Source organism: Salmo salar, chromosome ssa13, assembly GCF_905237065.1.
Source record: "Salmo salar chromosome ssa13, Ssal_v3.1, whole genome shotgun sequence".
NCBI lineage: Eukaryota > Metazoa > Chordata > Actinopteri > Salmoniformes > Salmonidae > Salmo > Salmo salar.
The window spans coordinates 40,826,142-40,844,561 of NC_059454.1; the positions used below are offsets into that span (position 1 = coordinate 40,826,142).

An 18,420-nucleotide genomic window follows, 5' to 3' on the forward strand; every position below is an offset into this window, starting at 1 on the left:
CAGCTTTAGCCAGTTACCTTGGGTGCTTGACTGCCGTTGTGAGGAAAGCTCGGATCAACCCTACTCCTTGGCCAGAGCATCCAGTGTCCAGCAAAACTCTCAGAATTTGCAAACAGACAATCTGACAACGCTCTGAGTTTACGAACAACCCAGAGCGCACTCTGACACACTGGAGGCAATTTACAAATGCACCCTTAGTTGTCAATCGAATGTATTTGGCATCGATCAAATGGGCAGGCAGGCAGGCAAGTTCCCATTCAGTTGTCAAAATGTGGTTTGAGACCAATGATGTGTATAAACCCTGGATGACTGACATCTTGGCACTTCTGAAATGTAAAAAATATTTTGGAAGCTATAGAAATGCATTTATTAATGTCGACATCCGTTTTTCACACATTCAGTCTATTACAGACACCGTAATGCATACTTTTAAATTATATTATGTGAGCTAAACATAAAAAATAAATTATATTTAAAAACATTTTCCTGAAAGCATTTTTTTAGAGAGTATGAATGTTAAGGTGTCCCTACTACAATAAAATGAAATTGTGTAATTCCATTAATTCCTGTGGAGGACTGATCCTACTAGGGAGTGCCAATATGGCCGACCGGTGGCTTCAAAGACCCTCAATGGCCAATAAATAGCATCTGCAATCCAGGGTTCATGTAAATTATTGGTTAGTATTCTTTATAATTTTTTACATTTTATTTCACCTTTATTTAACCAGGTAGGCCAGTTGAGAACAAGTTCTCATTTACAACTGTGACCTGGCCAAGATAAAGCAAAGCAGTGCGACACAAACAACACAGAGTTACACATGGAATAAACAAACGTACAGTCAATAACACAATAGAAAAGTCTATATACAGTGTGTGCAAATGAAGTAAGATTAGGGAGGTAATGCAATAAATAGGCCATAGTGGCGAAATAATTACAATTTAGCAATTAAACACTGGATTAATGAGTTAAATATAGACCAGATGACCAGTAGGGGGTGTTGTGTTGAAGCCACTGTGCCGCCTTGGCACTCCCCCACAATTGTAAAAAGTATTTTGGAAGATATAAAAATGCATTTATTAATGTCTACATTTGTTTTTGCCACATGTGTAACGGGGTGAGTGACTGGTTGCCGGGAAGTCAGGCGCAGGAGAGCAGAGATGGGTGATAACAGGAGAACCTTAATATACACCCTGGCCCAAAGGCACAGGCGAGGCAGCACAAAGCACAACCACGGTAACATGAACCGGATTAAACAAAACAAACAAACCTAGGTGTGAAACAAACCTAGCGCAAGCCAGCCTGTAGCGTAACACCCTACACAAAGAACAATTCCACACACAGACATGGGGGAAACAGAGCATAATATACATTTAGTCTGATGAGGGAATGTGAACCAGGTGTGCGGGAAAACAAGACAAAACAAATGGAAAATGAAAGGTGGAACGGCGATGGCTAGAAGACCGGTGACGTCGACCGCCGAACGCCGCCCAAACAAGGAGAGGGACCGACTTCGGCGGAAGTCATGACAACATGTATTCTATTACAGACACCTTAATGCATACTTTTAAATTATTATGTTAGCTAAACATACAAACATATTTTTTTATATATATTTTTTTAATCCTTAAATTAATAATTCATTGAGATGACTAATGTTACTGTCCCCACTACAACAACAAAAATACTTAAATACATGTAATTTTGTCCTTGAAACATTTATACTGAACAAAAATATCAATGCAACATGCAAGAATTTCAAAGATTTTGCTGAGTTACAGTTCATATAAGGAAATCAGTCAATTTAAATAAATTCATTAGGCCCTAATCTATGGATTTCACATGACTGGGCAGGGGTTCAGCCATGGGTGGCTGAAATACATACATTCTCCTCTTTTATTTCAGCTCATGAAACATGGGACCAGCACCTTACATGTTGTGTTTATATTTTTGTTCAGTGTAATTTAAATACTGTTGAATTCCATTCATTCCTATGGATGACTACGCCTACTGGAGAGTGCCAATATGGCCAACAGGTAGTTTCAAAGCCTCTCAATGGCCAATACATAGCATTCACAATCCAGGGTTTCTATACATCATTGGTTGGGACAAGCATGCATTGGCGGGCAATCTGCAGAAGGACGAGTAGGCTACTATTCTCCATCGTTTATCATTGCAATTTTGACTGCCAACTAGCTGAAAAGGTTTGAGAGGGTTAATCTAATATTCCCTTGTTTAATTTAAGATCATCTCACTCTGGCTAGCATTAGTTGTGGATATTGTTGTTGTTGATGTGCATAACTGAGGGAGAGAGCCTATCTTTTCATGGTTGTTTGATCAATAGGACTGTAAAATTCCCAAATGTAAGAGGACTCCCTTGATATTTACTGTACATATTTTCAGAAATCCATTCAGGTGTATTTTGGGGATTTTGACGAATGTGTTCTAATGATCTAAAGCTGCGCTGTTGAAAATGGCTTATTTGCATAAAGGCTTACTGTAGCTCTGATTGGCTATAACGCACAGGTCTGCGTAGACTCCTGTCCTGGACTGTAATATTCATATGTGAATACATACTGAATTATAATTGGATGCATTTTACCGCCGTATCATACTGTGCGGTGATTGGTTAAGACCACCCAGACGGTTAGGTCATGGGCACTTGATCGTGGTTGGAGATAGGCTAACATGTAGTTGTAACTAGTTAATAAAGAGTTATGTTAAGAAACATCCTGTGGTTCTGCGTTTTATTATTTTGTACAAAGCGTACAAAATAAGACACTGGACGACAGATGTTTTTATTAGGTTTTATTTACTGCAGTGTCTATTAATTGTCCAAGTGACACAGCCACTTTCCCACTCTATATTGCTACAGAATTTTCACAAATGCCTTACTCTACCTCATTCCCAAACATTCTATGAATTTATGAAAATGTGAAAATTACAATATCTAGTGCTCACTTGTCAGAAACGTCTTCCTGGGGGTGTATATGAACAGGTTTTAATAAGATTTAATGTTGCTAAAATGCTGTCAGTTCCACTTTAACTTAGTTTGAGAAAAGCTAAGGGATTGGTCAAAAGTTGACAAATCAAATATCTGATTTAACATCTCCATTTAAACCACTGTTAATCCACTCCACAGTTGCCTATCAACTTGAAACTTGGCATCACTATCATGGTAATCCCTAAGATGAACCACACTGAATTTGGTATTGATATCTCAAACAAAAAATAAACTATTAACAACTCATTCTTGCATAGGTCACACTAATGCTCAAAAAAACTGATCTTGATCCTGTGAAACCCATTCATTGCTGCTCAAGGCTGTATTTTTCACTTTATTATGTGTGACTATTATGTTATTATGTGATTATTGTTGTGTGTACTATGTATGTTTTTGGCTGTTATTTCACTTAATTAATGTGCATATTGAGAACTCTGTTTCTGTTTTTTCTTTACTCAGGGTTCAGAACATCTGATAAGCAACGTCCCCTCAGATGAGAATTTAGCTGACCCAGTTCACTACCCGCCCTTTGCAGGTAGGAAAATGGTCTGCTCACAATCCTTGTTTATGGAGGCATCCAGTCTTGCTCGTATTTAGTTCATCCTTACACTTTACATAATCAAAACAGAGAATGTTTTACATTTCATAATTGCCTTTGGTACATACATTTGAAGTCGGAAGTTTTACATACACTTAGGTTGGAGTCATTAAAACTTGTTTTTCAACCACTCCACATATTTCTTGTTAACAAACTATAGTTTTGGCAAGTCGGTTAGGACATCTACTTTGTGCATGACACAAGTCATTTTTCCAACAATTGTTTACAGACAGATTATTTCATTTATAATTCACTGTATCACAATTCCAGTGGGTCAGAAGTTTACATACACTAAGTTGACTGTGCCTTTAAACAGCTTGGAAAATTCCAGAAATTATGTCATTACTTTAGAAGCTTCTGATAGACTAATTGACATTATTTGAGTAAATTGGAGGTGTACCTGTGGATGTATTTCAAGGCCTACCTTCAAACTCAGTGCCTCTTTGCCTGACATCATGGGAAAATCAAAAGAAATCAGCCAAGACCTCAGAAAAAGAATTGTAGACCTCCACAAGTCTGGTTCATCGTTGGGAGCAATTTCCAAACTCCTGAAGGTACCACGTTCATCTGTACAAACAGTAGTACGCAAGTATAAACACCATGGGACCACGCAGCCGTCATACCGCTCAGGAAGGAGACGCATCCTGTCTCCTAGAGATGAACGTACTTTAGTGCGAAAAGTGCAAATCAATCCCAGAATCTCACCAAAGGACCTTGTGAAGATGCTGGAGGAAACAGGTGCAAAAGTATCTATATCCACAGTAAAACGAGTCCTATATCGACATAACCTGAAAGGCCGCTAAGCAAGGAAGAAGCCCCTGCTCCAAAACCGCCATAAAAAAGCCAGACTATGGTTTGCAACTCAAATCAAATCAAATGTATTTTTATATAGCCCTTCGTACATCAGCTGATATCTCAAAGTGCTGTACAGAAACCCAGCCTAAAACCCCAAACAGCAAGCAAAGCATGTGAAAGAAACACGGTGGCTAGGAAAAACTCCCTAGGAAAAACTCCCTAGAAAGGCCAAAAACCTAGGAAGAAACCTAGAGAGGAACCAGGCTATGAGGGGTGGGCAGTCCTCTTCTGGCTGTGCAGGGTGGATATTATAACAGAACATGGTCAAGATGTTAAAATGTTCATAAATGACCAGCATGGTCAAATAATAATAATCATAGTAGTTGTCGAGGGTGCAACAAGCACGTCCGGTGAACAGGTCAGGGTTCCATAGCCGCAGGCAGAACAGTTGAAACTGGAGCAGCAGCACGGCCAGGTGGACTGGGGACTGCAAGGAGTCATCATACCAGGTAGTCCTGAGGCATGGTCCTAGGGCTCAGGTCCTCCGAGAGAAAGACAGAAAGAGAGAAAGAGAGAGAGCATATTTAAATTCACACAGGACACCGGATAAGACAAGAGAAATACTCCAGATGTAACAGACTGACCCTAGCCCCCCGACACATAAACTACTGCAGCATAAATACTGGAGGCTGAGACAGGAGGGATCAGAAGACACTGTGGCCCCATCCGATGATACCCCCGGACAGGGCCAAACAGGCAGGATATAACCCCACCCACTTTGCCAAAGCACAGCCCCCACACCACTAGAGGGATGTCTCCAACCACCAACTTACCGTCCTAAGACAAGGCCGAGTATAGCCCACAACGATCTCCGCCATGGCACAACCCAAGGGGGGGCGCCAACCCAGACAGGAAGACCACGTCAGTGACTCAACCCACTCAAGTGACGCACCCCTCCCATGGACGGCATGGAAGAACACCAGTAAGCCAGTGACTCAGCCCCTGTAAAAGGGTTAGAGGCAGAGAATCCCAGTGGAAAGAGGGGAACCGGCAAGGCAGAGACAACAAGGGCGGTTCGTTGCTCCAGCCTTTCCGTTCACCTTCACACTCCTGGGCCAGACTATACTTAATCATAGGACCTACTGAAGAGATAAGTCTTCAGTAAAGACTTAAAGGTTGAGACTGAGTCTGCGTCTCTCACATTGGTAGGCAGACCATTCCATAAAAATGGAGCTCTATAGGAGAAAGCCCTACCTCCAGCCGTTTGCTTAGAAATTCTAGGGACAATTAGGAGGCCTGCGTCTTGTGACCGTAGCGTACGTGTAGGTATGTACGGCAGGACCAAATCGGAAAGATAGGTAGGAGCAAGCCCATGTAATGCTTTGTAGGTTAGCAGTAAAACCTTGAAATCAGCCCTTGCCTTAACAGGAAGCCAGTGTAGGGAGGCTAGCACTGGAGTAATATGATCAAATTTTTTGGTTCTAGTCAGGATTCTAGCAGACGTATTTAGCACTAACTGAAGTTTATTTAGTGCTTTATCCGGGTAGCCGGAAAGTAGAGCATTGCAGTAGTCCAGCCTAGAAGTAACAAAAGCATGGATTAATTTTTCTGCGTCATTTTTGGACAGAAAGTTTCTGATTTTTGCAATGTTACGTAGATGGAAAAAAGCTGTCCTTGAAACAGTCTTGATATGTTCTTCAAAAGCGAGATCAGGGTCCAGAGTAACGCCGAGGTCCTTCACAGTTTTATTTGAGACGACTGTACAACCATCCAGATTAATTGTCAGATTCAACAGAAGATCTCTTTGTTTCTTGGGACCTAGAACAAGCATCTCTGTTTTGTCCGAGTTTAAAAGTAGAAAGTTTGCAGCCATCCACTTCTTTATGTCTGAAACACAGGCTTCTAGCGAGGGCAATTTTGGGGCTTCACCATGTTTCATTGAAATGTACAGCTGTGTGTCGTCCGCATAGCAGTGAAATTTAACATTATGTTTTCGAATGACATCCCCAAGAGGTAAAATATATAGTGAAAACAATAGTGGTCCTAAAACGGAACCTTGAGGAACACCGAAATTTACAATTGATTTGTCAGAGGACAAACCATTCACAGAGACAAACTGATATCTTTCCGACAGATAAGATCTAAACCAGGCCAGAACTTGTCCATGTAGACCAATTTGGGTTTCCAATCTCTCCAAAAGAATGTGGTGATCGATGGTATCAAAAGCGGCACTAAGATCTAGGAGCACGAGGACAGATGCAGAGCCACGGTCTGACGTCATTAAAAGGTCATTTACCACCTTCACAAGTGCAGTCTCAGTGCTATGATGGGGTCTAAAACCAGACTGAAGCGTTTCGTATACATTGTTTGTCTTCAGGAAGGCAGTGAGTTGCTGTGCAACAGCTTTTTCTAAAATTTTTGAGAGGAATGGAAGATTCGATATAGGCCGAAAGTTTTTTATAATTTCTGGATCAAGATTCGGCTTTTTCAAGAGAGGCTTTATTACTGCCACTTTTAGTGAGCTTGGTACACATCCGGTGGATAGAGAGCCGTTTATTATGTTCAACATAGGAGGGCCAAGCACAGGAAGCAGCTCTTTCAGTAGTTTAGCTTCAGAGCTCGTGTATTTTCTGTATACCAGGGAGCTAGTTTCTTATGACAGATGTTTTTAATTTTTAGGGGTGCAACTGCATCTAAAATGGTGGTCCGATAGTCCAGGATTATGAGGAAAAACATTAAGATCCACAACATTTATTCCATGGGACAAAACTAGGTCCAGAGTATGACTGTGGCAGTGAGTAGGTCCAGAGACATGTTGGACAAAACCCACTGAGTCGATGATGGCTCCGAAAGCCTTTTGGAGTGGGTCTGTGGACTTTTCCATGTGAATGTTAAAGTCACCAAAAATTAGAATATTATCTGCTATGACTACAAGATCGGATAGGAATTCAGGGAACTCAGTGAGGAACACTGCATATGGCCCAGGGGGCCTGAAACAGTAGCTATAAAAAGTGAGTGAGTAGGCTGCATAGATTTCATGACTAGAAGCTCAAAAGACGAAAACGTCATTGTTTTTTTTTTTGTAAATTGAAATTTGCTATCGTAAATGTTAGCAACACCTCCGCCTTTGCCGGATGCACGGGGGGTATGGTCACTAGTGTAACCAGGGGGTGAGGCCTCATTTAACACAGTAAATTCATCAGGCTTAAGCCATGTTTCTGTCAGGCCAATCACATCAAGATTATTATCAGTGATTAGTTCATTGACTATAACTGCCTTGGAAGTGAGGGATCTAACATTAAGTAACCCAATTTTGAGATGTGAGGTATCACAATCTCTTTCAATAATGGCAGGAATGGAGGAGGTCTTTATACTAGTGAGATTGCTAAAGCGAACACCGCCATTTTTAATTTTGCCCAACCTAGATCGAGGCACAGACACCGTCTCAATGGGGAAAGCTGAGCTGACTACGCTGACTGTGCTAGTGGCAGACTCCACTAAGCTGGCAGGCTGGCTAACAGCCTGCTGCCTGGCCTGCACCCTATTTCATTGTGGAGCTAGAGGAGTTAGAGCCCTGTCTATGTTCGTAGATAAGATGAGAGCACCCCTCCAGCTAGGATGGAGTCCGTCACTCCTCAACAGGCCAGGCTTGGTCCTGTTTGTGGGTGAGTCCCAGAAAGAGGGCCAATTATCTACAAATTCTATCTTTTGGGAGGGGCAGAAAACAGTTTTCAACCAGCGATTGAGTTGTGAGACTCTGCTGTAGAGCTCATCACTCCCCCTAACTGGGAGGGGGCCAGAGACAATTAATCGATGCCGACACATCTTTCTAGCTGATTTACACGCTGAAGCTATGTTGCGCTTGGTGACCTCTGACTGTTTCATCCTAACATCGTTGGTGCCGACGTGGATAACAATATCTCTATACTCTCTACACTCGCCAGTTTTAACTGTACATGGGGACAAAGATCGTACTTTTTGGAGAAATGTCCTCTGGTCTGTTGAAACGAAAATAGATCTGTTTGGCCATAATGACCATCATTATGTTTGGAGGAAAAAGGGGGATGCTTGCAAGCCGAAGAACACCACCCCAACCGTGAAGCACGGAGGTGGCAGCATCATGTTGTGGTGGTGCTTTGCTGCAGGAGGGACTGGTGCACTTCACAAAATAGATGGCATCATGAGGGAGGGAAATGATGTGGATATATTGAAGCAACATCTCAATACATCAGTCAGGAAGTTAAATCTTGGTGGAAAATGGGTCTTCCAAATGGACAATGACCCCAAGCATACTTCCAAAGTTGTGGCAAAATGGCTTGACAACAAAGTCAAGGTATTGGAGTGGCCACCACAAAGCCCTGACCTCAATCCCATAGAAAATTTGTGGGCAGATCTGAAAAAGCGTGTGCGTGCAAGGAGGCCTACAAACCTGACTCAGTTACACCAGCTCTGTCAGGAGGAATGGGACAAAATTCACCCAACATATTGTGGAAAGCTTGTGGAAAGCTACCCAAAACGTTTGACCAAAGTTAAACAATTTAAAGGCAATGCTACCAAATACTAATTGAGTGTATGTAAACGTCTGACCCACTGGAAATGTGATGAAAGAAATAAAAGCTGAAATAAATCATTCTCTCTACTATTATTCTGACATTTCACATTCTTAAAATAATGTGGTGATCCTAACTGACCTAAGACAGGGAATTTGTACTAGGACTAAATGTCAGGAATTGTAAAAAATTGAGTTTAAATGTATTTGGCTAAGGTGTATGTAAACTACCGACTTCAACTGTAGGAGCTATTAAGCAAAAATGACAACATGGACATCTATCAAAATGTAACAAGTACAATTCCTCTCCTCTCTCTCTCTCTACTTCTCCCCTCTCCTACTAGCTTCTGGAGCCTCCACTTACACACTAGACAGTGGCATTGGAACTTTCCCTCTGCCTGACTACAGTAGTGGGGCAGCAGGAAGAAGCCTATCTAAGATGAGGGGGGCTGGAGCTGAGCATGGCTCCTCTGGTTCTCCAGGGAGGGTAGGAAGGAGGGCTAGGACCCTGGACAGAGAACCCTCATCCCTGGAGCAGTGCTATCAACCTCACAGAGAGATGACCACCCCGGTACTGTACGGGTCTGTACTGGAGGGGAAAGGCATGAACAGACAGACAGCTGGAGTCATTCATGAAGGTACAGTACTGAGAAATATACATCACAATTCATAATATCAAATACTTTATATCACAGTATGTAATATGAAATATATCACAATACACTATATAAAATATTCAATACTCAAAAACAAGGGTATAGCAATCTGATGATTTGGTATAGGAAAAATGTTAATGAGTTTTATACAATAACAATGTACTTTATGTATGGCCTGTTTCATTTAAGAATAACATTTATTTTGTAACCTTTGCAGACAAAGAAGCCTATGGAGCTCACATGCTGTCCCCCCACTCAAAGACCTGGACGTTCCCCAACCTGAAGACCGCTGCAGGGCCCACTGAGGTGTACCTGGCCATGGAGGAAGAGGTGGAGACTGCCCCCTATGGATCCCCATTCAGAGGGGTGGGTTGAAAACATGACAATAATGTCAGACTAACTATTTTCCATTTGAAATATGTAAATTCTTTACAATGTGTTCATGAATCATTTATAATAGGATTATTAAAAATTCATTGTGGATTTGTGACATTTGTGAACTTTGTACAAATGACTGTCTCTCTCTTCCCTCCCTCCTTCTCTCCCCTCTCCTCTCTCTCAACACTCCTCTTCTGCCTCCTCCTTATAGAAGGCCTCTGGTCCCTCTGTCTCTCGTAACATGGACCCCAGCAGTCTGCCGGTGCCGGCACAGACAGGGTTGAGCCGACGTGGGAAGATCCGCAGTACGCCCAGTGCCCCAGAGATGGGCCTTGGCCGGGAGGCGGGCCTAGAGCTGGTGAGGGAGAGGCCTGAGGAGGCCCTCTCCCCCAGCCGACCCCAGGTCCTAGAGACCCCTGAGTCACTCAGTGACTCTCTCTACGACAGCCTCTCTTCCTGTGGTAGCCAGGGATGACAGGGGGAGGAAGAGCGACAGGTGCTTTGCAGATCTTACTGTGGTGCTGACTGACGCACCTTAATAGAACATGGGATATGGACTGTGCTAAGATATACCCTTTTCACAATATCGTGTCAAACCGAATCATATTGGACTGGCTCGAATATTTTCTTTTCACATTGTCCTTTCCAGAATGGTTTCAGCTTCTATGGTGGATGCGTAACCAGGCCAGCCGGATACAACTTGGTTCGACCCAGCTTGGTTTGGCTCAGTATTGTGAAAAGGGTACAAGTGGCACTGACCACCTTTAGAAGAATATGGATAAGGACTGTGATAAGATGGTCCCCTTAGGACTTACATGTATGCTTTCTCACCAGCTATGTTGCAAGTTTAACTGGAAAGAAAAACCTCTCCTCAGGATAACTACAACCCAAAGGATATAGACTATTCAGAATAACACTGTTTTATGACGGGAGGTAATTGGAAAGAACACACTCCGCTAACCAAAATAGTTATTTAAATCATTTTAGGATTATGAAATATCCAGACAAGATCAAACATTCTCAGTCTTTGTTGAAATTGAATATGCCTTGTTCAATATTACTCTGACCCTCACCAAAAGATCTTACTATATTTATTACAAACTACAGAGCGCTGAACACCCTGACCATGCAAGTACTTACTACTAATATGTCCTTCTCTTTTCTTTATCAGTTCAGACAATGTACTGATCCCGTTATCTTGAGCTCTTAAAAAAATGAATGTTAATGTTTGTGATTTTTCGCTATTGAATAAATACATGACAATTTTCAAGTATACAATTATTTGTTGATGGTGTTGTTCAGATTATGTCTCTGTAACTGCCAAGAAAGCTTGTCAGAATATGTTTTTAGTTTAGCTCACCATTCTTTGAAGGTAATAGATGCCAGCAATAATATTGTGAAAAAGAGATGTGGCTACATTGTCTAATTAATATGTATTTGTATTATTTATGTTAAATCAACTCCACATAATTTGGGTAATTGTCCATTTTTGTAATATTGTGTAAATGCAGTCACCTGGCTAAAATAGATTCTTGTTTAACGCTGGATGTCAATCTTGAACAGCCAAGATGTCAACATACTTTTAAAAATGTTTTTATGATTATTTCTTGTGTTCTCACTGAAGCACAAATAAATACAAGAAAATTACACCATATACCTTGCAATTGAAATGTGTATCAGCATGTTTGCATGCATGTACTGCAATGAAAAAAAGGCATTTAGTTAAACATTTTTAAATGTATTTAAATAAATGTATCAAATTAGATTATCATTATTACACTTGTAAAAGGTGTTTTTCACAGTATACAGATGATCAAAACATGAAAGAAAATACAAATTGGAAAAAATCTTGTGAGAGAATGCATCGGCAGTTGGTCCATCTATTCTACAGCCTTGACCAGTCCTTTTTGTGCCGCAAAAGCTCACCAGTCTGACCATAAAGTGCACTAAATCTTCATGAAAGGTCATCTGAATTACCAAAACGGTACCAAGAGATTGTTTCTAAGGTTATTCTTCAAAATAACACATAAGTGGAGCAGTAGACAATAAAAAAAGCTCAAGGAGAGTGTTGCTCAAGACTATCACAGGTCATGATGTCAGTCACATACTTTCTAGAAATGAAACAAAACAAAAAAGATTGCGGGAATAGCACTGACAACGAACCAAAATATTATGACTTAAAATAAAACAATGATTCATCTCCAAAAGCTCAAAACAGCCTGCCAAAAGAATCTTGTATTAGTTTTTTTAATGGCTAAAAAAAATAAAAAGTTCAGACAGTTCTGCGAATGTAGGCCTTCATAGAACAACCACTCCCCCTACAGGACAAGCATCATCACTGCAGCAGTAGCTTAAAATACAGCCTTTTATCGTCACCTCCTTTTGCAAGCTCAAAACAAAGCAACAAAAACAATATACCATACGCTAACAAAGAACGAAAAATAGTAAAAGCACCAACAGCATTGCAGACAGAGGCTTTGTTGCTGGTTCTGTTCCTTATCACAGATCATTTTTTATTTGAAACTTCAATTGGATTTCTTCCATCTACTTCTTTTCTTTCTTCTTGTCCTGAAAATATAAAAGATTACAATTTGCATACTGTGAAATGTGCTTATATGAGAAAAAAAGAAATGATATGATAGATTCATATTTTGTGTGTAAAAAATAAATACAAAAATTACCTTCTCATTCATGGCAAGAAGAATCATGAGTTTTCTGAAAATGGTCACAAAGTCGAGGAACAGGTCCACGCAATGCCTTTCAAAAGACAGAAAAACAATTACTTCGTTGCATTTACTTTATATATATTTTTTCCATTCTAATACATCAGCAAGTAAAAAGCTTTACGACTGCTTATTTAGTGAAATGTTGAAAAGACACACCAGACGTAGTCCTTGTCTCCGTTCTCGGCTTTCTCAATGATGAGCTGAGTGTCGAACAGAACAAAGCCACACATAATGACCAGCCCCGTGTACATGTGAGCCTGTTAGTGAAGAGAAGAGCCATGTTACACCTGGGTCACCTTGCTGAGAACTCACAATTATACTACACACTTCCAATGTATGAGTGGAATCACTTCACATCCAAGTCCGGAGAGAGATAGATCTATAAATATTTAGGAAACCTTGAAGAGCATTGCTGATCCAAAGAACATGTTCAACACAGACACAAGGAACAAGATGGACAATCCAGACATCAGAGTCCCTGAGAAGACAACAAAAAACACATCACATCAAAGTAGTAAATCACATGGTAAAAAAATATGTATATAGTGTATATAGAGTGCATTCTTACAGCGTTATTCTAAAATTGATGAAATTGTTTTTCCCCCTCATCAATTTACACAAAATACCCCATACTGACAAAGCAAAAACAGGTTTAAACATTTTAGCAAATTTATATAAAAAAACTGACTGATTTATATTAAAACCTGACTAGTCTCCCAGTCCGTGCCGCTGAAAAACATCCCCACAACATGATGCCGCCACCACCATACTTATACCATAGGGATGGTGCCAGGTTTCCGTCAGACGTGACACTTGGCATTCGGGCCAAAGAGTTCAATCTTGGTTTCATCAGACCAGAGAATCTTGTTTATCATGGTCTGAGAGTCCTTTAGGTGCCTTTTGGCAAACTCCAAGCAGGCTGTCATGTGCCTTTCACTGAGGAGTGGCTTCTGTCTGGCAACTCTACCATAAAGGCCTGATTGCTGGAGTGCTGCAGAGATGGTTGTCCTTCTGGAAGGTTCTCCCATCTCCACAGAGGAACTCTGAAGCTCTGTCAGAGTGATCATCAGGTTCTTGGTCACCTCCCTGACCAAGGCCCTTCTCCCCCAATTGCTCAGTTTGGCTGGGCGGCCAGCTCTAGGAAGAGTCTTGGTGGTTCCAAACTTCTTCCATTTAAGAATGATGGAGGCCACTGTGTTCTTGGGGACCTTCAATGCTGCAGACATTTTTTGGTACCCTTCACCAGATCTGTGCCTTGACATTATCCTGTCTCGGAGCTCTACGGACAATTCCTTCGACCTCATGGCTTGGTTTTTTGCTCTGACATGCACTGTCAAGTGGACCTTATATAGACAGGTGTGTGTGCCTTTCCAAATTATGTCCAATCATTTTAATTTACCACAGGTGGACTCCAATCAAGTTGTAGAAACATCAAGGATGATCAATGGAAACAGGATGAATCAGAGCTCAATTTCAAGTCTCATAGCAAAGGGTCTGAATAGTTATGTAAATAAGGCATTTCTTTTTTTTTCTTCAAAATTTCTAAAAACCTGTTTTCTTTTGTCATTATGGGGTATTGTGTGTAGATTAATGAGGGGAAAAAGCAATCAATTTTAGAATAAGACTAACGTAACAAAATGTGGAAAAAGGTGTCCGAATACTTTCCGAATTAACTGTATATATCTCGACTAAATTAACATTAATTCTGTGAAATAGGTGAATGACTTATGATCCTGAAGAGCAAAAGGGTTTAAGTTAAGTGAGTTAACTAGGCTATTGAATAGTGTAGAACATCTTTGTACCTCCCAGGTAGAGGTAGCTCCTACGCTTGGCGTACAGAGCACTGAGAGTGAAGCAGATGAAGATCATGGAGGTTCCGAGGAAGGCTGTCACAATGACGCTAGAGAGACCAGATAGGCAAAGACACGTTCTCTTGACTCTTCAATTGAAAAACAAACAGACTTAAGAAATTATTTCCAACAATATTCAATAGCACCTTGGGTTAATGGTAATGACAAAGTCCATTGCCGGTCCAAGACCAACACCTGGTGAGAAAGAAAAAGCCCATTTGACTGACTAGGCATATTGGCCATAGTGTTCTTCATCAATATTGAGTTTTTGTTCTAATGATACTAAGATATTACAGTCAAGAATAGTCAAAGATTGCTGTCTAGAGCCCTGAGTTTACCTGTGAAGAAAGCAAACCCTGCAAGGATAGCCAGTCTATTCTTCTCTGTCTCTGAGTTGTGTGGCGTCATGGACAACCAAACCATCATGCCCAGGGAACCCAGAAGTGACAGCAAACCACCCTAAAGGAATATGATAAAGCCAGTAGTATTTTGATTAGATATCGCTTCACCATTGACTAACATCTATCTGTTAGTTACTATCTGTTAGCCAATGTTTGTCTATTATTATGGGGTGGTGTGCTTACTGTTTACCTGAAAGAGCCGTGTGACAACATGGACATAAGAGCCTGCTGCAGCCACGAACATGCACACTGCCAAGCTGGAGTAGACATGCTTCAGGTGTAACTGGGTAGAGTGGGAACTGGGGAAAACAACATTGAGTTAACCATGTCAGTAACTTAGAAACAGAGCATTATTATTTGTATTGGAAACTTGATTTAGATCTGCTTACATTTGGGAGAACTTGAAGAGAGCATGAAATTTGATGCTGTGGTCAAATATGTTCATATTGAGGCAGGATTCTGAGATCTTGACAGATCTAAAAACAAGTCAAAGTTATTGTGTTGATAGCGGAAATGAGAAAGATTGATGTTGCTAACGTTACCAACGATTCTTGACTGTAGCCATCTGTGCTGTAGCCGGGCAATTCCATTGTAACGGAATTACACTGAAACTCCGATTTTTTTCACTTTCAAATGTATGCCAAACAAAAACAATTGATTTCAAAAAGTTTACCAAACCATATGCACAATGACTACATTGAACAATTTACACAGTAAACAGAACAGCCAACTCTCCCACATCACGCTCACATGCCACACCTCATATCTCACGCATTGAAAAGTACTGCATTTATTTTCTTAATTAGTCCATTGAATACGTTTCAACTGTGCTCCAAATCATTTCGAAATTGTAGCATCTGCACCTGCAATTTAACATTGTGAGCGGAACCTCTATCATTGTCCTGTTTTACCACAGCACTGTTCACCGTTTCACAATGAAGCATATGATTGGTCTAGTTATGTAGAGGGATCAAGGGGATTTGGTGCGCGTTTTAAAGAAACGTCCCTCAACATTAGTAGTGGCGCTGAATGGAAATAACGGTATCGGGTGACTTTATAAAACTGTAAATAGAGCAGCACAGTAGCACTGTTTTATGTTGTCAACACAATTAGGTTGCTGTTACTCCTGTCCATATTGCTGAATGCAGCCTTTTGACAGCATGTACTAAAATCGATTTAATCCACACTTGCATTAATCTGGTCTTTTGGTTATTGATTTTTAGGCTGTGACAACAAAAAGGCAGCAAGCAGACAGAAGTACAATATGTTTTAGCAGGGAAGTTTGGTAGGGTGACCTGAACTATGAAAATAATTTAGTCAAACAGATTGTGAACCCAAAAGTGTAAATTTGATTCGGGGGGGGGGGTAATAATTAGAAAAATAATTTGGTTAGGTGTTAAGGGCAGATTAATGTAATCTTGATTTCAGGAGTTTTTATTATCTATTTACTTTATTTAGTCTGATCAGCGGAACAATTCTCCTGCTTAACAATGAGCAACAATATAGGTTAATTTGTGTGCTTGTCAGCAAAACACTACTGTTATTCCCCACACATATTTTATTATTCCACTTCTTCATTATTTTGCCAGTGTAATCACATATTTGAAATCTGATATGCCTACTTGGGTCTTTGAAAATTAATTATATCAGGCTATGTATTTTTGCAGCCCTTTATGGAAATGTTTTAATAAGTCATACAAATACTGAATGCTCCAGGCCTAAAATAACATTTTTGGGCATTTTAGTATTTGTGCACATACTAGGCAGAGATGGTAGGGGGATTCACAACTCAAAAACACATCATATTTTGTCTATGAAGAGTAAGATGATGGCAAGGATCTTCAACTAGTTTGCATAAACTACCTGAATATTCATTAGATTATGCTTGAAGGTTGGGTGATTGAGAAATTAATTGTTAGAACAAGAACATTTTCAAACACTCAGCACTTGGGAAACATTGATCAAGGGTGGCCAACCCTCCTGAGGTGCATGCTGGGTTTACCCAAATTACAAAATGTTTGTGTCCTTACCTTGAAAGTAATATATGGAGAAGGAAACTGCAATATATGATTTGGTTACCCACTGCCATCAAGCATTAATATGAGTATTTCCCAAGCAGAGCCTTTGGGTAGTGTTAACACTCCCCAGCATGTGCCCCATACAACTTTCCACAACAGGAATCAATCCATGCTTCCAAGTTTCCCATTGTTTCTCCCATTTGCCAGTCTCTCCATCAAATGTTATTACTGTCTGAATAGTGTCAAACCACTTCAAAAATGTTTGTTTTTTTATTATACTTTCAATTTTATCCCCCAGAAATCTCAAAGTAACAAAGTTGTCAAATGTTCAAAGCATCCTGGACACACCCGACCTGTGGTTTTTATTAGCCATCTTGATCATAGGCCTAAGTCATGTCAAAATAAATATAATTGCAGGAAATTAGCTTTAAAACAATAATATTTTCCTGGGGGAAAACCCCCAGACTCCCAATCTAGGGGTTGTGCCAGGCGCAATTAAATTCATATAGCAAATCTCAACACAAGCTTTCTTCAAAAGTTAGCAGCTCTGAATAAATAATAATAATAAAAACATTTACAGGAAAAAACTGTGCAGATGCTAAGTTTACCGTAATTATGTTGCGTAAGTTTAATTATGTAACCAAACTTTGTATCTGCACAGTTCTTCCTGTAAATGTGTTTTTGTAAAATTTTCGGAGGAAATTGTTAAAAGTAGTCTTTGTGCATAGAGTTGTATGGTTTGCTAAAAACTTTGAAATCAATGGTTTTTGTTTGTAATTTTTTAAAGTGAAAAATCAGAGTCCGTTAACGTTACCATGGAATTGTCCAGCTACGTCGTTAATTTAATGTTAACTAGCTAGCTAGAACTTAAACTCAAATACTAACTAATACATAATGAAAACGTTATAACGAAGACAATACATACCTAGCTTTATTTCTTGTATTTTAATTATCTCTACTTTTAATTTTCTTCCTTGTTCACTAATTGTAGCTACGTGTCAATCAATTTGAACGTCTCAACGTAGCGACATCATCACGTAGTAACAATTCTTCTTCTTCTCTGATATAATAGCGTTCGCACTCATTTATAGTGCACGCCGCCACCAACTGTACGGGTAATGAACTGAATAAAAAAACAATAATAATAATCATCATCATCATCATCATACAAAAGACGAAAACGTCGCTAGTCCGTCGTTGTTATTTGTCCCCTGATTGCCAAGGTACACAGCTCATGGTTTCTACTACTAACGCTACACTCATTAAAAAAAACACTACCCCATTCCACTACTTTGACCATGCCACAGGCCTGGGAGGACAGGACACCACAACTCAACACACCCTGTAACACTTCTCAAGTCAAATATCGTATACCCAAATACTTCTTTGCACCACAACATCTATTTTCTCTGATTTACATTCAATTTATGCTGTACATAGCTTAGCA

General features: G+C 40.2%; 2 protein-coding genes across 3 annotated transcripts in view; one reads left to right on the forward strand and one right to left on the reverse strand.

Annotated features, from left to right (window-relative positions):
- LOC106567084 (nck-associated protein 5-like) overlaps positions 1–11,630 on the forward strand; it is a 50,348-nt gene extending 38,718 nt beyond the window's left edge. For both annotated transcript variants that reach the window (XM_014135964.2, XM_014135963.2), the window contains exons 10-13: positions 3,462–3,537; positions 9,289–9,582; positions 9,818–9,966; positions 10,190–11,630. In XM_014135964.2, the coding sequence (XP_013991439.1) occupies positions 3,462–3,537; positions 9,289–9,582; positions 9,818–9,966; positions 10,190–10,453 (783 nt within the window). In that variant the 3' untranslated portion in view covers positions 10,454–11,630. The remainder of the gene's footprint in view (positions 1–3,461; positions 3,538–9,288; positions 9,583–9,817; positions 9,967–10,189) is intronic.
- A 65-nt stretch (positions 11,631–11,695) lies between these two features.
- Positions 11,696–18,175, reverse strand: LOC106567086 (probable Bax inhibitor 1). Its single transcript, XM_014135967.2, has 10 exons — positions 17,899–18,175; positions 15,345–15,431; positions 15,146–15,254; positions 14,893–15,013; positions 14,701–14,749; positions 14,507–14,604; positions 13,103–13,182; positions 12,861–12,961; positions 12,660–12,735; positions 11,696–12,546 (listed from the first exon to the last, which is right to left on the reverse strand). The coding sequence occupies exons 2-10, from the start codon at positions 15,398–15,400 to the stop codon at positions 12,523–12,525; spliced, it is 714 nt and encodes a 237-aa protein (XP_013991442.1). The 5' UTR covers positions 15,401–15,431; positions 17,899–18,175; the 3' UTR covers positions 11,696–12,522.
- Positions 18,176–18,420: the final 245 nt, after the last annotated feature.

Bases quoted from the DNA above. Each gene is read 5' to 3' on its own strand.
- LOC106567086 (XM_014135967.2), bottom strand. From the start codon at position 15,400: ATGAACATATTTGACCACAGCATCAAATTTCATGCTCTCTTCAAGTTC. The intron at 15,255-15,344 runs GTAAGCAGATCT...TGTTTTCCCCAG, and splicing joins CTCTTCAAGTTCTCCCAAAT to TTCCCACTCTACCCAGTTAC. The intron at 13,183-14,506 runs GTACAAAGATGT...TTGTCTTCTCAG, and splicing joins GAGCTACCTCTACCTGGGAG to GGACTCTGATGTCTGGATTG.